Here is a 23,798-nt window from a genome sequence, read left to right on the forward strand (position 1 = left end):
GAATAATCTGAAGTCGGAAGTAGTTGAATAAGTAAGATAGTTTAGTTGGTAGGTTTTGGACTATGATAGTTATTGCCATCTAGTTCCTCTCTGCATTGCTCTCGAATCATTTCTTTGGTTATTGGCCTCAGGCGCTATATTCAAGTATTGGACCGTTAGCAGCCAAGATCATACCTCTTCGCGGAATGAACTTGTTCTTAAGGTATAATTATAATGCTTCTTTGCATGGTCATACTGCGTCTCAATACATGTTATCCAGGAGATCTCCCCCTCCTGTAGGCGGCGATAGGGATGTCACCCTACCCGGCGTGGAAGGGGTCCAATACATGTTATAAAGACTAGCTCATCACCACATTCCCGGTTCGCTTCCAAAAAAAACTCTGTTAGTACTATCTTCTTTCCTACTTGCATACAACTATCTTTTCCGGAACCCTAACTTGAATGTCGGAATAGTTTATCGGGACTCTCTAGCACTAGTCTAACATCTTCTTTGAAGTGTGTTTCAGATTCGGATTAATTTCTGCTCTCTTGCCCAATTCAAAGGTTGTCTACGTTGGATGGTTCGTTAATTGATGATTTGATCATCTACGGTAGTTAGTCGGAACACATGTATTTTTATTTTTGTGGTTTCTTCTTCGTGAAAAGCACTTTTCTATCTTATAAATTTTGAAGAAATCTTAAAATAAGTAGATGTTGCCAAAGCCATGCTTGTAAAATAAACAAGAAGGAAAAAAAGAAAGAAGAAGCAAACAGTACAACAATAAAAAAAAGGGCAGGTGAATGGGCAAAACCCCTCAGCAACTCTCCGCCAATTAAAGCCTTCTCTCCTTCCCCGTTCATTTCCTTGCAGGCCTTTTGCCCTTCCACAGCACGGAAAAAAGGGAGAGGAGACAGCAGCAGCAGAGCCTCTTGGTAGTGGTGGAGAAAAGAGACAAGAGAGCGCTGGGAAGGAAGAATGGAGACGACGGCCGCTTGTCCTCTTGCTTGTTTTGCTCTCTTCTGCTGTAAATATCTGTTACGATGAATCGAGGATTCCGGTTCTTTCCAGTTTGCTGGAAGAAAAATGGCTCTTTTATCTCTTTACGATCATCTGTATTGTCAAGAGGAGATCGTGGGGTTGGAAGAGGAGCAGCGTGAGGAGCTGTCGTTTCCGGCGGCCGAGGCCGAGGAAGAATGGGAGGAGTTTCTTTGTTCTCTCTCGATTAAAGAAGTGGAGTTCCTCCCCAAACCCTTTCCTGACGGGGGCAGCCACGGCGCCGGCGCCGGCGACGGCGAGTTCTATCTGCGTTCAGCGAGGACGGCGGTGGTCGAGTGGGTGGCGCAGGCCGCCGCGCGGCACGGCTTCTCGGCCGTCACGGCGCTGCTCGCTGTGAACTACCTCGACCGGTGCTTCCTCCCCTGCTCCGCTCGCGGCGAGCTGCTCCGGCTCCAGGACAATGAGCCCTGGATGGGGCGGCTCGCGGCCGTGGCGTGCCTCTCTCTGGCAGCTAAAGTGGAGGAGACGCGCATCCCACTTCTGGTCGACCTCCAGGAGCCGCCGGAGGACGGCGGTTTTTTGTTCGAGACCAAGACCATCCGGCGCATGGAGCTCCTGGTGCTCTCTGCTCTCGGATGGCGGACGAATCCCGTCACTCCCCTGTCCTTCATCCACCACCTCCTTCCTCGCATCTGCTCGAAGGCTACAACCGCCGCCGAAACTGACTTCGCCGGCGCCGGCATTGTCCGCCGCGTACGCGCACTGACGGCGAGGTGTGAAACGGCTCTTCTATCGGTAATGGCGGGTAGGTAGTTTTCAAAACGCTCGTCCTGTATCGATTTTTCATTGCATCCCCTCAACGCTTGGTTTATTTACCAAAGATTGGAGATGGGTTCGATATCCGGCATCCGTATGGGCGGCGGCGGCCCTGCTCGAGGCCACGGAAGCTTCCGCAGACGGCGACCACCACTTCCTTTCCCTCAACGCCCCAAAGGTGGAATCTTTTCTGTTCCTCCGTTTCTTGGTACTGCTCCATAAACTAATGGGCAAATCATTCTCAACAGAAACGAGTGGAAGAATGCTATCAGCTAATCCTGGAGAGGATACAAACCCGCAAGATTAGCCACAAACGCAATCGTTCCTCTGTTTTCCGCTTCAGTTTATCGCCGGCGAGCCCGAGCGGGGTGATCGGCTCCTGCTTCAGCTGCGAGAGCTCCTGCGACTCATGGGCGGCGCCTCCTTCCAAGAGAAACAACGGCGGCATGAGCATGCCGCTGGCGGACGGAGAGGAAGGTGTTCATTAAGGCTTCATAAATTCATACAATGCCTGTAAACCTTGTCTCCGCCATGGCTCGAGCTCTTCCCGGAGCAATTTTGGTACTCGATCGAGTTGAGCATGAACTAGAGACGGGAGACATTGTGGTTCAATATTAATGACGAAAACAAGTTGTTACAACGCTGCCGGTTACCTCAGCTCATCAATCAATGTATTCCATCTTCTTCCCGTTCAACATTCCTCTGTAAACCATGGCTTTAAGAACCTCAACAATCGTGTCCCTGCAGTCTTCTTTCCATGGCTCTGCAACTCTACCTCGTCCACCGGTGGCCTGCCTAGAGACAAGTGAAGAAAAAAATATCAGTAAAGAGAGAGAGAGCATTTCACATTGCTCTTCACCTCTAATAACTCCACATTCGACTTCAAATCCTTGTGGAAACTGATTTTCCAAGGTTTGAATTCCAAAAAAGAAGATCAAACACATGCAAAGAACTGGTTTGTCTGCTTCTGAACAAGAGCAGAAATGGACAATGGAAGGATTTTCCAAGGCATACATAGGCTTTGACCTTAATGACAGCCTGAGACTCATCTCCCAAAGTCGCATTGCCTTAATGTAAACGCAAGGCAAAGTTTTAACTTGAAGCATCAGTCCCATTAGCCTCTTCTCCTTGTCATTACTTGCTCCAATACACTCATCGGCCCGTCTCTTTTTAGTGTTTTAGAAGTCAGACCGATGTGCTGGGCAAAGAAACCATGCCTTGTCCTATTACAAATAATCAGTCGTATGGCTAACGACGCAAAAGGCAAAGGGAGTGACGGGCCAATGAGTGTGTCCTTGATTCATGCCTCCAACAGAGACAAAGGAGACGGATGGAATCAGAGGTACTGTTTCCATTGAAATTAATACTATTGGGTTTCAATGAACACAGTGAGTACTAGAAGCCAATCTTTCACTTGAGGAACCATTATATTGTGTAATCATTGTATGAGTGCCATGATTTGATCATCTTCATCTAAACTCACTGAGGCACAGTGATTGCAGAAGCCGAAGAATGGAAACATGGTGGTCAGTAAAAAGGAAAAGCTCTGGGGACGCAGACAAACAGGGAAGCAGACAGTCAATGCACGCAGAAAGTTAACATAATTATGATCAAAGTCTGGGGAGAGATCAAGTGTGTTGGATTGTTTTTGCAGTTCAAGTTATTTTTCTGAGACAAAGGAAAAGAAGGAGAGGTTTTGTTACTTTGTTTCAGCTGCTGCCTTTAATATTAGGTCACTGTTCTTGTATGGTGCAATTATTGTGGAATAATCTCATGGGGATGCCCTTTTTTTGACTCGGTCCTCCACGCTTCTCATGAGCATCTTTCACTCTCTTCTATGTTTCCTTCTATTATATATAAGAGAGAGATAAATAAAAAAAAGTTAAAGCAATTTTTTGTTCTTCAACTAAAAAATTTTCATCATAAATTTATAAAAATGGAGTCGACTAAATAACATTACAATCACACAGGACCTATAATACAGTGATCCTCATCTTCCTACTAGCTAGGGGGGTCTCCACTAAAAATCAAATAAATTATGCCATAAAAGTACTAAACATCAAAATCAAATCAATGATTTGAGTTCTTCTTTTTAATCTTAAGTAACCGAATTATAAGACCTTGATATATATATAATATGATTAATGTCACCATTTAACATGTAACTCCCAATTCAAAACAAAGTCTGATGTAGTATAACTAATCATCATCATCATCTCTCAATCACACCTTGATATGATCAAGAGCTTGATTTTTCTCTACTAAGTAGAGTACCGTATGTATATACAGATATACTCAATTGTCAAAAAAAAAATCTACTAACCTCAGATAATTTGCATCGCTTGTGCTGCCTTTCATTGTTTGTAAAGTCTTGGATGCAATGTTCTTAGATCTGACATCCTCAATTTTGAGATGATAAACGTTTTTGATGCCAGTAGCTGAAATATTGTATCTCTTAAACTCTGAAAACACTATCAAATTATACTAAAATCAGTATCAACTGATCGTAAAGTTTACAGCATAAGGGCTGCAGTTGGCTCACAACAGCTGCACATAGGCCTGTTATGGTAGCACCTTAAATGGAAAAAAAGCACGAGAAATTTGATGTCGTCGATCAAAATAATACATGGAAGATGAGTCGATCCCTTCTTTAAATGCATGCTAGATTCAACACTTCATTCTATATGTTCTAGAGCCATAAACAACATCTAACCTTACCTCTCTACTTGCAGGGTACAGTAAATGCCTAGCCTGGCTACACAAGCATGAATGCATGGATTAGTTTGTGATCTGCATTTACTTCCACTGATTCCCCTTTACTGCGAAAAGGGAAATGGACTGCTACAAGTGGACTAACAACATCTACAGCTTTAGCGAGGCAGTAAGTTAAATTTGTAGGAACACAGTAGTTAAGAGCCTTCGCTCGGTTCATTAATGAGCGAAAGGGAGAGAAGAGAGTTCGGTCCTCATCCCAGTTCGATAGCAAATGGTCGAACACCTAGTGGGCATGATAGCTGTCGCGGGTCGTGGACATCAAGGGAAGCCTAGAGTGCAATAATATCATTTTAGAAGGAATTCAAAACCTCCTAGCCATCAAAACACTTTAGCCTAGAGTAGGATGTGAACAAAAGTTTGGTTAAATCGAATTAATCGATTAAATTTAAAAATTTAATTTAATTATTTCAGAAATTTATTTTTTAATAAAAAATATTGATTATTTCGATTAATTTAGTTTGATTTCGATTTTAAAATTTTTTATTCGATTAAACCGAACCTTAAATCTCTAAATTGAAAAATTTTAAGTTCTTAATTTCAAATTAACCGAATAGAAAGTTAAAATCGAATAGAAATTAAAATTTTGGTTAATTTAGTCCAAAACTAAATTAATTGATATTTTATTGATTCAGTTTGTTCGATTTTTATTGAAAAGTTTGATTGGTTCGGTTAATTAAATTTTTTTGATTTATTTAATTTTTGATTAATTTGGTTCGATTCGATTTTAATCCAATATTTCATCCTAGCCTAGAGGCCTCAAAATCTTTTTAAAAAAAAATACAGCAATCGATTAAAGGCAGGGGCGGATCCAGAAATAATTTTTGGCGAGGGCTAATAAATTTTTTTTACAATATAATAATCATTCCAACACTCTAAAATCATAAAATTATATCATTCCACTACAGTATAGAGGAATCAATAAATTTTTTTTAAAAGTAAATGTATAAATGTGCGGGAGGAAAAGATCCTGATCCAAAATTCCAAAAATACATATCACTCAAAATGCAGATCACTCAGCCAACTACCTCTCATCCTCTCCTAATCTCTAAAACGACAGAATCTCCCCAGTAAATTAGGGATATATGAGGTATACATAATGTCCCTGTCTAAATACACATCAAAATTCTTGACATAGGGCTGATGTGACCATCAATTTATAAGAAATACAATAAAAAAAACATATATATCAGACACAGCTTACAAAGTCAAAAACATTATAACTGTTGGTGCAAGATGCCTAAGATCTTGCCTAGAGTTTCGATGTTTGACAATACACCTAGGTCTGGTCAGTTTAACCAAGGGTTGATCCAAACAGGACTTGATGTTTGGATGTGTGGAAGTGAGTGAGAAAGATCTAGTCGGTTAGACTAGACAATGACTTGATGATTGGATGTGTGGAAGTGAGTGAGAAAGATCTAGTCGGTTAGACTAGACAATGGAAGTCCTGGTGAGTGAAGCTGGGCAAGAGAAAGTCCTAGTTGTAGGCTAGGCAAAGGGAAAGTCCTGGTTTGGAGGATCAGGCAGAAGTCTTGGCAGAGTCAACGTGCACCAGGCAAGATCCGGACTTGGGTAGTTGCGGATGAAATGGACTTGGTCAGGAGGACCAAGTTGCAGAGAAGAATGGACTGATCAGGAGGATCAGTTGCGTTCAAGTCCTGGGGGGCAACGACAGAGCCGAGCACAAGTCCAACAAGTCTGGGTGACTTGGTTGGCACAAATTCTCCAGAATGGAGTGGGTTAGACTAACCCAGGATTTCGGGAGAAATCCGAAGTTAGACTCACAAGGTAAAGTTAGGTTTGCTTCTTTATATGCATGCTGATTTTTTCAGGAACTATAATACAGGCTGAACTTCAAAAGGCCATAACTTTTGACTCGGGTCTCAGAACGAGGCAAACTCAGATGCGTTGGAAAGCTCTTTCAGAGATCTACAAAATTGGTGTTTTGAGTTTTTTCGGATTCCGGCTGGAGTTGACTCAGAATGCCACTTGAGTCGACTCGGAGGGCTGGAGTCGACCCAGAAGCCCATTTGAGTCGACTCGGGCAACAGATAACGTCCAGAATGAAGTTTTATCCACCACATAAGCTGGAGTCGACTCAGGGCTTGCTGGAGTCGACTCAGGAGGTCTATATAAGGCTGTGAACGTGCAGAAGCAACTCAATTCAAGCCAGAAACCTCCCAAATCATTCTGGAATGCTGTGAAACGAAAAAGAGGCCAGACGCTTGCAACCGGGGAAGATCCAGGAGGAGTACGTGGTGCTCGGACTTCCGGATCGGCGGCAAATTGCTTGGTTATTTCTTTCTTAATTATTCCTGTTATCATTGTGCATTGTTTATTGGACTGTAAGACGGGTTTCTCCGCCTCCGAACAACTTCGGAAAGGAGACCACTAGTGGACGGGCGCCTCCCGTGATTAGGCCTTGGACGTACTAACCCTGGGGGCTTAGTTTGTACAGTTAACGAACGAAATAGAAAAAGCGACACGCGCTATTCACCCCCCCTCTAAAAATCCCAAACCGTAAAAAGGTCACATACCCAATATGTTGTGCAATTCCTTATTTCCGTTGTGTTATTTAATATTAAATCAATCGGCTCAAGCTCTAACAACCCTAATCAATTTTGATCAATGCACAAACTTCCTAACTAAAACCAATTTAACAAGGTTTATCTCTATTAATCAATAGAAGCAATTAGCAGAATGGATTCACAGCTTACCTCAGATTGAAGCCCAATCTAGCCCTAGATTCCTCTTCCTCTCTTCTTCCTTTTAGCGCGTACACGATCCATGCCGACACATAACAACGCATAAGGATCCAACCCTTTCAAAAATCCAACCAACTCAATAAGAACTTACCAGATTTGAAGCCCTAGCCTTCCTTGACCTAAAATCCAGCCTTTTCCTCCTTCTCCTTGCGGCAGAACCACACCAATTCCGTTCAAATCACAGCAACCAGCTGTGAAGGAAAAATTAATCAAAATCCTAGAAAATTGAAAGCTATACAACCCTAAATCTACCAAAACCCTTACCTATCTTCCTCTTTGATCTACTGCTGCCAATCCGCCTCCAACCGACAGCACTTCCTTGGACGCAATCAAAGGCGAAGCCAAAGGCTCCAAATCGCCCTTGCTGACCACCGCGGCGATGGCTTCGGCTGGTGAGGAAGACGGCGCGAAGAAAGCAAAAGAGAGGCGGCGGCCAGGCGACGGCGTCGGGCGAAGATGAGGAAGAAACAGAGGCGTCGACGAAGATCGCGGTTGAGGAATAGGTTTCGCGTTTATTGAGTTTCTTACAGGAGGGAATCCAGAAACCATCCTATAACCCATTAACCCTATATTCTTACCCATCATTAACCTGCTTACCTAATACCTGCGGTATTTTAATCGCCCAACAGGGCGAGCGCTTGACGAATACGACGACCAGCACGGAGCACTCTGCACTCCAGCGGGGGCGCGGGGCGCTGTGCTCGCGGTCGCGGCTGAGCCACGAGGCGGCGTTGGTGAAAGCGCTGGTCATCGATCGCCCTGCTGCTCGCCTGCTCCAGACCTCCAGCCCTCGCGGCGTTGGTGAAAACGCTGGTCGCGGTTGAGCCACGAGGCGGCACTGGCGATCCTGGCGAGGGCTTCAGCCCCCTCCAGCCCTCGCCTGGATCCGCCCCTGATTAAAGGACACACTTAAAATTGTGAATTTCTCAAAACACACATCTAACTTTCAAATTTCTCAAAAGGCATACTTGTTTTTCATTTTATTTTTTCGACCAATCACTATGTTGTTGAATTTCAAATAACAATACTGTCATTAATAAAAGCACTAAGGGCACTCTGCGAGCCGCGCCCATGCAAGAACCCTCTCTTCGAAGCCAGATTTCCGACAAGTTTGGTCCAGGGACTGGTCTAGTCAGTCGACTTTTCATCTCCTTCGACTAGACTAAATATGTTCCTGTTGGGATCTGCCTCTGGATCAAGCGGCTCCCTCCCTCGGTCGTACCTCGCTAGGACTGCTCAGGAAGACTCGGAAGAGGTTCCTCCTGCAAGAAAGAAGCTCGTAAGTGGGAGAGCCAGGGGGTCGTCCCTGGCTCGACCCCTCCGATGCTTAAGTTAGAGATTGTAGAACTCAGGAAATCCGGACAAAGAAGGAGAGCTTTTTAGGCTTCTTTTTCTTGCGTACCTTTTTCAGCAGGATGCCAACCTTTTTAAGGGAGGGGAAAATGTACGGAGATGCGTAAAAGAGACCATCATCAGCGAGATGATACCACAGGCGGGCATGTCCTTCTCTGACCTGGGGGTGTCACATCAGGCACGTGTCTCCTTCCTATCTATGAGAGACGTATCAGAGAGTATGGAGAATAATCATTATGAAGGAATGGCGGTATGGCCCCTGTGGAGGGGAGAGAGGGGATATGCCTGTTCTGATGGGACAGAGATAGAGAAAGGGGTGAAACTATCGAGGCGGAGTTCTATGCCGAGCCGAGAAGGACTTCGGCTCGGAGGAGCCGAAGTGGGGATCGGCTCGTCGAAGGGTCTTGTTGCCGTCTAGCGGGCCTTCGTTTTTCGGACGAGGGCCATGTTAAGGAGTCCAGTGTCTTAATACCCAGGTCATGGCGGAGCTTGGACCATCCTGAAAACCTGAGTCGGGCTTGTGGCCGAGAAGGGAGGATCCGGAGAGCTTATTCTCTATTCCTAAAGATTCCTCAGGTGACCCACCAGGGACCTGAGCTGCAGTTGCCCGCCTCCCTTATTTTCCACAACTTGACTAGCCTAACCTGGTTCTTTACGCCTTGATCACGCCCATAACAAATACCATTGTAGTATTGTATTTAAAAAAATCAATGTTGCATAAGCAACAAAATCAACACCAGTAATGATTTTTGAAAACTAGCATTGATGTTGATTTTTGAAATGCAGCACCGCATCAGTGTTCTTCTTTAAAATCTAGCATCATATTGGTATTGTTCTTCGAATTTAACATCACAGTTGGCGTGACAGGTAAAATGGAAACAAATATACCCTTTGGAAAATCTAAAAGTTAAATGCATCTTTTGAGAATTCAGCAATTTTAAGTGTGCCCTTTGGTCAATTGCCGAAGTAAATTCGATAAGGATGAGAAAATTTTTAAGAATATAACGATGCAATTCTAGATTGAACTTGAGGCGTTTAGGGACAGCCTATTATGGGTGCTAGGAGGTGCTTAGATCCGGCCCGTAAAGACCGGTCTAAGTCCAAGACGTCAGACAAAAGGTTGACTTGACCTTATATTCCAACCTCCCCTCTCATTATGCTAGTGTTTGCAAGAGCTCATCGTCTTTTTCCTCCTCGCGACGTCAACTTCTGATGCTGCATGGCTGGTGACATATCCGAGAGGCGATCTCAACAGGAACAGACCCATCAAACATATTTTACAAAAGGGTTTGGCAGCCTTACAAACCAAAATCAAGAAACATGAAAATGCAAAGATTGAGAGGAACGCATGAACCCCAAGAATGTAATACTGTTACTTAGGAATGAATACGAGGTTTTTAGAGTTATCGAAGATTTTTTTTCTAATAATGTTTGATGACTCTGGATAGGTCAACATCTAGAAAAATGAATTCGAGAAAACTCTTGAGAAGTTTAGAACAATAAAAATGTCAATTTAAAATGAATAAAAACTCTTTTAAAGTCATCAAATTTTTTTATTCAAAAGTTTTTAATGGTCGTAGATGTCTTAAATACAAAAATATGGAAATTGGAAGACCTATATGACCATTAAGAACTTTTTAATTAATTAGTATGTTAAATATTTATAGATATTTATGTGCATGTAGTTACATTATAGTCCACAGCTGGCCTAAATAAAAAAGTCCATCTAGAAATCTAGAATACGTAAATTTAATATTTAAATCATTATCCGTTATAAAATTTTATCATTAAAATTAATATTTTATGTCAATTGATACAAGATGTTGATGGTTCTAGAGATTTATATTGATATTCATTTAAGTACGTTGATTTTAAAATTTATTTTAAAATTAAAAATATATATGAAATTTATTTTATAATTTAAAAATAAAATATATGTAATTAAAATTTTTAAATATTTAATATTATTTTTATGAAAAGATTGAGGGGTTATAAGAGATTCTTATATAGAATACAAGTAAAAAAATTGAAATGGAGTTATATGTAATTAAAAATTTTAAATATTTAACATCATTTTTATGAAAAGATTGAGGGATTATAAGAGATTCTTATATAGAATACAAGTAAAAGGATGGAAATGAAGGAGGGTGTTAGATTTTTTTTAAAATATTAAATGTAGGATCGTGTACATTAGATTTTTTTTTTTAATCGTTTGTTAACTATAAAAATTTAAAGAGAAATTCTATAAAATAATATCCATATTTTTTATATTTTATGAAATTATATTTTATGAAGTTGAATATCAAATTATATGCCATACAAATAAATGATAATAGAAAAATAAAATTATAGAAATAAAAGATATTAAAATGAATGCGAGAATATATAAAGATGAATAAAAGGATCAACGTAATTAATTATATTTAATAAAATAAAATTTGATTCGTTGATATTATATATATATATATATATATAAATTTAGATATAGGAAGAAATTGGTAAGTGCTAAATTATTGTCATTGTCATTGTCAAGCGCCTGGCGACGCCGACACTGCACTGCAAGCGTCCGCCAAGGCCCAAACTGTTGGAGCCAAAACTCCACAAATCAAATCAAACCTAACGACTGAAAATCAGTCATCGATTGGATAAGCGCAAGCGAGGAACCAGATATTTTAAGACTGTTTTTTTTTTCTTTTCTTTCTAAATTAAAATAATATATTTGTGTGTGACGGTGGGCGAAGCGGGGCGGCAGGCGAAGTCATCTGTCAAGATGGGGACCCAAAAAAAGAAAAGCCTGCTGTAACGAGGAGCAGCCACTCACGGCCACCGCCAGCGGCAGCAGCAGCTCGTGGCTCTCTCGTCTTAGAGAAGATCGAGCTCTTTGGGATGATTATTGAGGGTATACACAACAGGATTGAAGAGATTATGGGTTTAATAATGGGTATGAATGCATGGTGATGGTGCGCATTCACGTGGACAAGCAAGAGTGCTGATTAGGACGTGAGAAATTATATCCATTGACTCACCTAAACGACGCCTGTGTGCACGTCTTCAAATGTTGACATTAATTTGTCTACATTAATTCCCGTAGGGTTGGGGATAATGATCATTTATATACATTTATTTTTTATATCGGTAACTTAATAAACGGACAACATTAATTCCCACACAGATCGACGAGCAAGAAGACTCCGCCTCACCCGCACATCGTCGCCGTCCAATTCCGCAGCATGCAAAACGCCACCGCACCGACACGCCGCGCCAACGGTCAAGGAAGGAACCCAGAAGCAGCCCCTCGTCGAAACACGTGGGAATAGACCGGGAATATACATCTTCATCCAGCCGCTGCCCACACCGATCGGAGAAAAATAAATAAATAAATAAATAAATGGAAAGGTGGGCAGTTGTTGGCGCCTGCAGGCTGCAATCGGTCAGCTGACAGCCTGGATTCTGCCACCTCGACGCCCCTCGCTGCTCCCCTAACACCGCATAAATTATGCGGCCTGTTTAATTTCCAGGTTAAATAAATTAATTTTTTAAAAAGGCTGAGTGCTCTCCAGCCTGGCCCGGTCGGGTCAGCATGGGCAAGCCGAACCGGCAACCGATTCGGATAGGGATTAGATTTAAGGACGAGCAATTCATTCGAGGACAGCCTGTCGCCAGTTGTGTGGCTTTCCTTCTTGATTGCACGGATATGGATGGGCCAATAACGTCGTCGTACCCACAGCGACGTACGCTCCGCGGTACGGTGGGGGGCCCGCCGAGCAGATCGATCGAGTGCTGGGTACTTGGCGCGACGATCACATTAAAATTCTCAAAACATAAAAACCTGTCGGCGATCCAAATTCGCGGAATCAGGAAAAGATTATATGGTTAATTTTAATTAAACGTGTGCAAATTAATTATTAGGACACGAAAGGAAAGAGATGTTTTAACGGTGGTCCGTCACCCGAAACGGACGACGAGCAGTTGTTTAGTCGGTTGACTTTGGTCAAACAAGGAGTTTGAGTCGGTTGCATAGGGCGACCGAGTGGTGCCGGTCTGCCAGCTGTATGCACGCAGCCGGCTGAGCAGTGGGTGGGTCCGCGCCCTAGCAGTAGGTCTTATCGACCGCTCCTAGCCGGTCAAGCTTTCGCTCATCATTCTCGATATATGGTGTGTGCGCCCCCTTGGTTCCTTCAGCGAGCTTCCTTTTCTGCTCGGAACTAAACCGAAACAGGGGATAGAAATTAGGGCCGATTTCTCGATTAGGGTTTGGCCATGGCGACGGTCGGAAGCAGGAGCAAGGACGTCGATCGGATCAAGGGGCCTTGGAGCCCCGAGGAGGACGAGGCGCTGCAGAACCTGGTCCAGCGCCATGGTGCTCGGAACTGGTCGTTGATAAGCAAGTCGATCCCCGGGCGGTCGGGGAAGTCGTGTCGGCTCCGGTGGTGCAACCAGCTTTCGCCACAGGTGGAGCACCGCCCCTTCACGGCGGAGGAGGATGAGACCATCGTCCGCGCCCACCTCCGCTTCGGCAACAAGTGGGCCACCATCGCGCGCCTCCTCACGGGGCGGACCGACAACGCCGTTAAGAATCACTGGAACTCCACCCTCAAGCGCCGGTGCTGCGCCTCCGCCGAGGACGCGAATGACGTGGCGGCGGTGCGGCCGCTGAAGCGGACGAGAAGCGACGGGCCCGCGTTGTCGACGAGCGGGGCTGCTGCAGGCCTCTGCCTGAGCCCAGGAAGCCCGTCTGGATCCGATCTCAGCGACTCCAGCCACCATAGCCTTCCGATGGTCTCTCCGATATCCGCCGTCTCGCCCATTTACCGTCCGGTGCCTAGAACTGGAGCCGTGGTCCTACCGTCCTCATCCTGTACTCCAACCCACCATCCCCAAATCGATTCCCCCGCCGCAGCCACGACCACCGCTCCGAAGGAGAAAGAAGATCCAGTCACCTCTCTCTCGCTCTCCCTCCCGGGGATCGACCAAACAAACATCTCCGAGGCGCCACCGCAGGAGCAATCGCCATCTGCTCCCACGAGGAGCGCGGACGCCACCACGTCGATGCATCGGCAGGCGCCGGTTCTCTTCGGCCCGGAGTTCCTGGCGGTGATGCAGGAGATGATCCGGCAGGAGGTGAGGAGCTACATGTCGAGCTTGGAGCGCAGCGGCATGTCCACCTGCACTCTGTCCCCGCTGCCATCGGAGAGCGTGAGAAACGTCGCGATCAAGAGGATCGGCGTCGCAAAAATCGAGTAGATAATCGTTAGGAAAGAAGAGAGCAACCAGTTCTCTGAAGAAGGGGAAAATTTTTAGTTAAATTTTCTATTTTCTAATCATTACATATTAATTTTGCAAGGGAATAAACTAGTAGTTCGTTCTATGTGCAGTTGGAAGCTGGGATGGTGAAAAATTGTCTTAAAAAAAAATAATTAAAAACTTTATTGTGGTATTGGATAGGCAAAAGCAGTTAAGGCGATGGATTGACCGAAGCAATATAGTAGAGCTAGAGCATAATTAATTTAGTTCTTCTTGGACGCGTGAGAACAGAGTTTCGGTCGAAGGTGGTTTGGTTGTCAGCGTCGACAGCAACGGGGAGAGATGGGTGAGATTGATCGGTTTTGACATGAAGGCGATTGCAGTTGAGCAGTCCAGTAGTTGCCAGCTAAATTGTCTGACTTTAGCATTTGGAAGTCCTGACTTGGTGATGTCCTCTGAAAGAGAGAGATTTTTTTTTTAATACAGACAGACAGGCTCGGTGCGATGCAAGGGAAGTCAGCTACGCAACGTGAGCTTGAGATCGATCTTACTTGCCACCGTCTTGAAAAAGGAGGCCATGGAGATGGAGATGGAGATGGAGATGGAGATGGAGATGTGGTGTGGTGACCCTGGTGGAGAGAGAAACTATTAGATATCCGATAGTTGGCCAGATTTAGACAATCTCTGGCCATTAATTGTTCTCTGGGAGCGCTTCTATTATATCTCAAGCGTTTGTTTGTATATATCTTAAACAATACATGACTAATCATTTTGAATTAGAATGAAGTTTCTAATGGTTTTGATTTTTTTGTATAATTTTTTTTGTTAATAAATCAAAAAATATGAGCATTTTACTTTTTAATGAGTTTTTGTTAGAAATGAGGCAAAGAATTTTCTTGGTTTTAGTACTTTGCGCCGTTTTTTATTTTCTGTTTAGGTAGGGATGTAAACAAGCTAAATCGGATAGAACACCAAATTGAGCTTAAAATAAACAATTGTTGTTAAAGTTTTGGTTTTTTTTTATTTTTGTATGAATTTGCTTATTTGATTCTTTAAAATTTTATTTGATTAATTAGTGAGTTTGAATTTTTCAAGTTTATTTGTTTGTTTTATGAGTTTCTTTTTTTATTTATAAATTTGATAAAAATTTTATTAATAAATATGATTCATAAATTTTATTCGTGAGTATTTTTTTATCTTCAATTAACCTTTTATATATTGAACAAACATAAAATAAATTTTACCAAATTAAATATTACATTTGGTCAAGAAAATTTAATTCATTTAAAATCTTGTTTTCACTTACACTCCCCAATAAACCTTAGCTTATGAGAAAGTATGCCCATTTTTTCTTCCGACAATTCCCCCCTAATGCTCCACTTTTATCAGGTATTGTCTTTCTTTATTGGGAAATTGAATGGTACAAAATATTATTGATTATTATATCATATGATATGTGTATGTATATACATCGTGGGGTGGATCACATAGGACCGCTGGGTGGTGAATTCTACTTTTTACTGAAATATATGTATATACAGACTTCAGGGTATGATTGAGTTGGTTACTGCGGGCAGACTTACTGAAATGGACAACGGTTGAATCTCAACTTTAAGACAATGCCCTCTTTTGTAGTGACTAACTGCAGTTTCCTGATTTACCTTCTCACAGATGATCGTGGGACCAATTATGAGGTTGTTGGGATACTAAATTTCACCTTTTGCTGAAGTGTATTTATATACCAGAAGACGATGTGAAATTATTATTTTTATTATTTTTGCGATTGTATGTTTAATTTTATCATCTTTGTTTCAACAAAATTGATCTAAATAATTTTGATATTGCTATCATCCTCTCTCAAACAAAAAAGATGAATTATCAACAATATGTGTAAAATAATCATATTTTGCTTTATTTTGTGACTTCCTGAAAAAAAAATCTTGATCCTTTAATTGGTGAAAGACAGTCCTTTTTTTTATTTTCAAATAAATGACAGCCTATGATTTATTCACTCATAAAATATTATAATTTTATTTGCACTTTCACTATTACAAAATAATAAAGTCAGATGCAAAATAAAATTTTAAAATCTATTAATATTCATGGTACCCAAATAATTTTATTGGATGTCATTACACAGTACTGGACTTGATCTGTTGAGGACTTTGAGTAATGCAATGTTTCTTTGAATTCTATGCTCTCAAGTATTGTTTGATTATGTTATGTAATGAATATGTTTGACAAAGAATTTAATCAGAAAACCTAAGATTATACAGATTCATCAGAGTGACATAAACTCGACTACAAGCATCAATATTATATACTTACAAGAGTATGAGAACTAAACGATCGAACAGTAACCAATCTATGATATACGTACATATTCCACTTGCAAAGAAATTAAGATTGTCAAATGACTGACTGAATAACACACTTAATGAAACATAAAGCTTAATTTGACAGTTGAAACAACTTTTGCATTAAGCTGTCTACTGTTGTGTACTGTTATGTTTAATTGTAACTTTTCGATTTACTTTTTGACATCATTGAAATGGTGAATTCCACCTTTGTTGAAGAAATGTATACTGTTATGTTTGCTTTTCTTTTGAACTCAAGTCGGTGTCATTAATTGTGCTTTAGCTAGCTCTCTCTGGCGAGGAGATTCAGCTGAAGGTGATTTTGATGATCCATTCCTATTTCCTAGCTAGCTAGGTATCTGCAGGCCATCTTTTATCATCGTATCTGACAGTACGTAAGAACAGTACTGTTATTCATTCTACTCGTAGGTAATCTGAGAAAATCATGTAACCATTCTTTTATATATGTGAGCAAATGATGAACTAAAGTATATTCTTTCAATTCAGACTGTGTTGTGCATTGATTGGAGGCAGTCCTATTTGCTTCCTGGTAGCTTTTTGAATTTTCATTTCCTAGCTAAAAGAAGATGACGGAGGTAAGTAAGGCCCACGTGGCGGGTTTTTGATTTGGTCAACATAGGAGTCATGTGGTATTATAATTTGAGACTTGATCAATATAAAATTCATGTGGTGTGTCAACTACTAAGCCAACTTGATCAGCTGAGTCACCGACCCTTCTAAAGAGTCTTCCCAACAAAAATAAGTCTTCCTAATAAAAGATCTCCTCAGCTCGACCATGCATATCACCTCAACTCTACTTGCCTTTTGTTGACCTCCTTAGCTCATCAAAATAATTCTGTTCGGTTTTGTTGACCTTCTCAAGTCAACTAACTCTGTTTGACTTTGTCGACCTCCTCAGTTCAGTCAGCTCTGTTCGACCTTGTTGATCTCCTCAGCTCATCCAACTCTGCTCAACTCCGTCGACTTCCTCAGCGTAGTCATTTTTGTTCAGCCCTGTCGACCTAAGCTAAGTTAGCTATGCTCGATCTTGTTGACCTTCTCAATTTGACCACCTTGGCTCAACCCCTGCTATCTTCTTCAGAGCATGGCGACCATAAAGTCTTCCAAATGTGGGATGATGTGACTTGTAAAGTATGGTGAGGGGACACTCCTATACTTGAGTGGCATCCCATCGGTCATGACATGGTGGACGGACAACATGGTCAATGAGATATGGGATGACATACTCCCGCCCACCCCCCAAACGTGGCGATGGAACATCCCCATACCCATACGTAGCATCCCATCGATCAGGATATAGAGTACGTGGATATCATCTCTTACTCAGGGAGAATGTAATATAAAAGCAAGTCCACTCTTGTGAGCAGAGGTATGCACACAAGCCCTTCTTCAACTTTTCTTCTATTTTTCCTACTGTGCTCCTCTTTCCTCTTTGGAGGCTTAACTTGAGCTTTGGAATGGTTGAGCTAAAGTCTGTCTTGACTTTCATTCTCACTCTCATCGAGTTTTACAGGATCCTAGCTAGCCCCTTCCTAGCCAGATCATCAGAGACCCATCAACTTTGAAGATAGATCACCGACGACTCACCCCTCTAAGTCTCAGACAAGAACAATATATATATGAGAATGTGAATAATATGAACACAATAAATTGCACTAGAACTTTGATATGTGTACGTACTCCCAAACTTTCATGAATTTCAGATTGTATGCATGTATATGTAGATTCTAAAATTAACATTAGCCCATTTAGGACCTCTGCGAGGTAATGATGTGGAAACAAAAGAACAATTTGGTTTTTTTTATTATTTTTGTCAAAGTTAGGATTTTGAGAGCATTTTTGTCTTTGTAATGTTAGAGTCTTTAGTCTATTTAAACATAAGATTAATTGTTTTAGGGGTTTTAATTTTTGATCAATAATATTTGTGGTCGCGCATCGAATTTGGTTGTTTCTCTTTTAGTATTATTTGAATCAATAAATTGTAAAAGATTGCTTCTGATATTCATGCGTAAATCAACGGATTCAATAATTTCCACTATGAAAGTTAGTATTAGAGCAAGGTTGATCTTGTGGAATCAGTCACACTCTCATTCTTCGGGAATAACGAGTTTTAATTATTTTCCAATTTTCTAGTATTTTGTTGAATCAACGGGTTGTAAAAGATTATTTCCTGTATTTATGTATGAATCAATGGATTCAATAGCTTTTCACTGCATCATACTAAGAAGGCAATAACACATCGACACATTTTTAATGATGATATCAGGGGCGGATCTATTAAGGGGCCCGGGGGGGGCCATGGCCCCCCAGGGCCCAGCCCAAGTTTAGATTAAGATTTTAGGGTTAATGGTTAATAGGTTTAGGGTTAATGGGTTGTTGATCTATTGAATCCTAAACCAACCCGATAAGGAAACTTATAATGCGGCTGCAAACTGCAAACCTAAGAGAAATCGCGAGTTTGGGTCCCGATCGCGGCATCGCGCCTCCCTTGCGTCTTCTTCTGTTCTTCGTGTCTTCGTCGGGCGCGGCTGCAACAACAACTTCAGCTTGGATTCGGCGATCTGCAAGGCGGCTGAGGACGCCGGTGAGTGAAGGGTGGATTGGGCAGTGCCGGTAATAGGGTCAATCGGCTGCGGCAGCGGCGTGAAGGGCAGACCGGAAGAGAAGAAGTAAATCGGGTGAGTTTCAGCCGAATAGCTTGATCTCTAGGGTTTTTCGGACACTATGTAGCGAGATTACTGCATACCACTTCCATTTGCTTTATTACCTATAAATTGTTGATAGAATATGAATAAATTAGTTGTTGTATTACTTAGTCTAATGTCCTAATTTTTAGATTAAGATAATCTACAAGATATCCTAGTTCTCGCTTGATATCCAAGCCTATCCACTACCCACTAGTAGGGGTGAGCAGTACCCGCCCGGCCCGCTAAACCCGCCCGCCACCCGCATCTGGAACTCGCCAACCCGCAGGTTTAAAAAAAATTAAAAATAAAAATGGATAGAAAATTGACAAACCCGCTTGTACACGGGCGGGTTTCGGGTTTTAATTTTAAAATCCGACTAAACCCGACCCGCCCGCCTATTTATATACAAATAATAAAATATATGTATACATATATTAAAAATGATTTGTTTAATAATAGATAAGGACAAAAAAGAGGAGTTTCCAGCAGCAAATCCATTCTCACACTTCGGCACTTTCCTCTCTCCCAACTTTCAAGCTTCAGGAGTCGAGAATCAAGGGTACTTTATGAAGTATTTTAAGGAGAAAGGAGAGATGGATGAGGATGATGAATTGGATGATTGCATTGCTGAAACTGTAGAAAATGAGGATGATGAAACTCATGTGACCGAGAGAAAAGACAAGCATGTTGGCCCACCTATTGAAAAGAATTGGGAAATTGCAAGGTACTTTATGAAGTTCTTGAAGGTTTTCTACAATATTACTATACGATTTTCGAGTTCTTCTAGTATCACTGCCAATATTTTCTTTCAAGAGATAGTTGGTATGCATACTATTTTGAAGGCTTATTCTAAGCATGTAGATGCTAGTTTGGCGGCTGTGGCAATTGAAATGCAAGGAATGTTTGCGAAATATTGGCAAAAACTTGAAAATTTGAATCCTTTACATTCGTTTTTTTACATTCGATAACCCGCCAATCCGCCCGCCAATCCGCCCGCCCGCCGGCACCCGCCACCCGCCGAATTTGATGCGAAAAAAAAAATCGAGTTGGGTTTAAATTTTATTAACCCGCCAATGGTGGGTCGGGTGGGAAAATCGCACGAACCCGTCCGACCCGCCCGCTTGCTCAGCCCTACCCACTAGTTCTAGATTTTACTCTATAACTTATGTAATTCATCAAAGCTTGCTACAATTTCTAGCCATGGTAAAAAACTAAGCCTCTGTGGTTAATTAATTCAACAGCATCTTCACAAATGAATAGTAATGGTGAATTATTTTCTGGACTCTATCTTTTTTACTTTACCACATATTTCTATTGTTGATGACACTTATATTTCTATCAAAGAACATGGTTCCTTGCTTAACTCCTCATTGCTCTTGAATAAAGTGCTTAATGTTGGAAAGCTTCCCATGAGTTTATTTTTTGCTTGCACTTGCACAAAACCCTTAATCTTTTAACATGCCCATTGTGTTTTCCCGGTCATATATTTGATGAAGTCTATCACTTAGACGATCACCTCGCCTTTAACGTTCTTACCAATAACAATCTCACCTTACACCAATGGCATTGTTGACTTGGTGATCCTTTTATCTAGATTTGAACAGTTTGTTAATATTCCACCTTTGTTGACCAAGCTTTATTGTGAAGTGTGTGAATTTGGTAAGGATCATTGAGTATCATTCCCTCTTGCAGTCAAGAATTACCTCTTCTCGCTCCATTGCAATACTTATATCTTAGTCTCCATGCCTCCATGAGCTTCAAATGTTTGTTCTCTGAGCCAACATAGAAAAATTCTTGATGGTCCTTCTAGTGTGTCTCCCTTATTACTTGGTCCCACCCAATCTAACATTTTAAGAAAGGGTCTATCAAATTTGAAACGCATACAACCATTCTTAATGATGATTTGACATACCTAAATGTTCATTTCCTTGGTAAATTTCTTACAATAGCCTTCTAATGTTAAAAAGGCAAACTATGGCCCCTACTATGAAAGGAAAAACCATTTTCCCTTTGCTATTCAAGATTACTATCAACATACATCTAGAGTCGCATGAAATGGCAGAGATTGGAGGATAATGTCTCAAAGTGCAATGTCTCAAAGTGCATCAAAACATGTCCACAGATGTAAGGTATCTTTAGTATTAGATCTTGGTTGGTGTTGGTTGATTATTGACGTTACTGTAGAGTTGATTATATAGCCCCCCAAATATGAGTATATCGTTTTCATTATATGACCCCCCCAAATATGAAATCCTGGATCCGCCCCTGGATGATATGACCAATAATTTAAGGACGAATTTTTTTCACCATAGGGAGAATGATGCGGGAATAAAGAGTAATTTATTCTTTTTATTACTTTCTCAAGTTAGAGTTTCGAAGATATTGTAAGCAAAAAAAACAATACATGCACAACACCGAAATAGCAAACTGAAGAATATATAAAGAGCAGAGTTAAGAATAGTTATCCGATCGAAGCGTCGGCACGCCGACTGTCCCTAGAGAATTATTGCCGCCTCACGGTGCAAAGGCTTGCAGGCAAGATTCTCCCAAGATACGACAACCACTCGCGTCGTTCGTAGGTGCACTCCAAGACGAACGTAGCCGGCGGACTCAACCTCAGATCGCCAAGCACAAAGCCTCAAGAACATATGGAAAGAGAAGGAGAACGAACGAGAAAAGTGCTCGAGAAATCTATATACTCTTTTCCTTCTCTTCGCGCACATATATATATCCGCCGAATAGGTGTTCACGCGACTTGAAGAAAGGTCGCGATCGCGAGGAACAGGCGGCGCTGCTTCGTGTGTAAGGAAAAGAAACAAAAATAAAATAAAATAAACCAAACCAAAAAAACCAGACCGGGCTAAATGTTTGAATTGAACCAAAGGAAAAATCAACAGATATTTTCGTTTGCAATGTTCGAGTCTTGAATCTATTTAAATACCTATTTAATTATTTAAAATTTTTAATTTTTGATCAATAATATTTACGATCATATTTTTTTTAATATCAAATTTGATTACCTATTAATTCTTCGAATCAATAAATTTTAAAATATTATTTTTAATATTCGGAAGGTTTAAAGTCGATGGAGGAGGGAGAGAGTGTTGATGGACGATGGCCTTAGGAAAGAGAGGCCGGGCGTACGTTGGCAATGCTGACAGAGGAAGGAGAGGACGCTGATAACTTTGGTGGAGCTACAGAAGCCAGCGAGGTTTGCGAAGGAGAGAGAGGACTGCGCGACGATGTCATTGGAGGAGGGAGAGATCGCTGAGAGAGAGGACTGCGCGACGATGTCAATGGAGGAGGGAGAGATCGCTTTTGGGTTGATCCGTTGCGGAGGGAGACATTGTCGGCCCACGAGATGAGCGAGGAGTGAGGGGGCAAAAGCATTGGTAGGAGGAAAAGATTTTTTTTTTTTAAACAAAAGTGGGCCTAATTAATTTTTATTAGCCAAAATTTAATATAATTATCAGTCAATAAATTAATTTTTATTTATTAAAATTATTGACAAAAAATTTGGCAATAATTTTATTAAATTTTATCAATAATTTTAAAAAAAAACAAAAGCAAGAAAAATTTTAGGCATCTTTAAATACCGTGAGGATAAATTTTGAATGGCATTTTTAAAATTTTTAGGCACAAGAATATAATATCTCTTTATACAGAAAAGAAATTGAGCACAAGAGCACACACAATTGAGTTTTTCAATTCTCCCCCTTTTCTTCCCAAGTTGCCATAAGCCCGTACATAAACTACAACTTCAAGTTTAAATTCTTTCTCCATAAAATAACCTTTTTATGTTGTTGATCAATCAATTGCTCTTTCATCGTTAGTTAATTGTGTTAGTACCGATAGAATTAAAATATCTCTACAATAGTATGATATTGTCCACTTTGAACCTAAGCAAACACATGATCTTTTTCATGTATTTTAGATGTGGGACTATGTTGCACCCTTGCAACCCAACAATCCTCCCTCAAACAAAATCGTTTTTAATGTCTGAATCCTCAATCCACCCGGACTTTCTGCCTGGTGTCTGGTCCTCTTAATTCAAACATTGGAGCACCCACTTCCTTTGTTTTAAGGTTCAATCCACATGGTTAGATCTGGATCATGGCTCTTCCGACGGTTAGTCCGGTGAAGAGCATCCTCGCTCTGATACCACTTGTTAGTACTGATGGAATCAAAATATCTCCACAATGGCATGATATTGTCCACTTTGGGCCTAATTAAGTCCTCATAACTTTGTTCTTGGGCTCTCCCCAAAAGGCCTCATTACAATGGAGATATTTTTCATCCTTTTAAACACATAATCTTTTCCATGTGTTTTAGATGTGGGACTATATTTACACCCTTGCAACCTAACAAATTGTTTAACTCATACATGTAGGTATTTTTAACCGTCTTCTTCTAAAATATCATTTTTTTTGTTATTAGTTATCGTTGAGCAATCAACTAAATTGCTTACCCAACAATCAACTAACCATTCTACTACTTTCTAAAGTTGTAACACATAGTATATTTTGTTTGATTTTGAACTAACTCCTTAATTGACTAACCTACCACTTAATTAAGTTCTCAGATCAATCGACTAGTACTCTAACTCTAGTCATTTCTAAGACTTATGCATTCAAATTTTCCTTAAAGAGTTTACCTTTATGCCAACCATTGGGGCTTTATCAAAAAGTGCTTTAATTTTTCTCTAGATCTTTCATACCTAGAAGCACCTTACCTAGTGATGCCATCATATCTCGTAATAGTTATTTTCAAAAAAAATTTAAAGAAGAAACCTTAATTTAGAGATAAC

At 41.0% G+C, this 23,798-nt stretch overlaps 2 protein-coding genes across 2 annotated transcripts; both read left to right on the forward strand.

Annotated features, from left to right (window-relative positions):
- The first annotated feature begins 1,063 nt into the window (after nucleotides 1-1,063).
- Nucleotides 1,064-2,280, forward strand: LOC141825354 (cyclin-D3-2-like). The gene is made up of 3 exons (XM_074712738.1): nucleotides 1,064-1,781; nucleotides 1,858-1,970; nucleotides 2,041-2,280. Exons 1-3 carry the CDS (start codon nucleotides 1,064-1,066, stop codon nucleotides 2,278-2,280), a joined length of 1,071 nt encoding a protein of 356 aa, XP_074568839.1.
- Nucleotides 2,281-12,850: 10,570 nt separating this feature from the next.
- On the forward strand, nucleotides 12,851-14,050 carry LOC141824125 (transcription factor MYB44-like). The gene has a single exon (XM_074711363.1). The coding sequence runs from the start codon at nucleotides 12,943-12,945 to the stop codon at nucleotides 13,924-13,926; it is 984 nt and encodes a 327-aa protein (XP_074567464.1). The 5' UTR covers nucleotides 12,851-12,942; the 3' UTR covers nucleotides 13,927-14,050.
- Nucleotides 14,051-23,798: the final 9,748 nt, after the last annotated feature.

The sequence above is a fragment of the Curcuma longa genome, chromosome 3 (genome assembly GCF_044706935.1).
Source record: "Curcuma longa cultivar G26 ecotype Majalengka, Jawa Barat chromosome 3, ITB_CL_G26_1.1, whole genome shotgun sequence".
NCBI lineage: Eukaryota > Viridiplantae > Streptophyta > Magnoliopsida > Zingiberales > Zingiberaceae > Curcuma > Curcuma longa.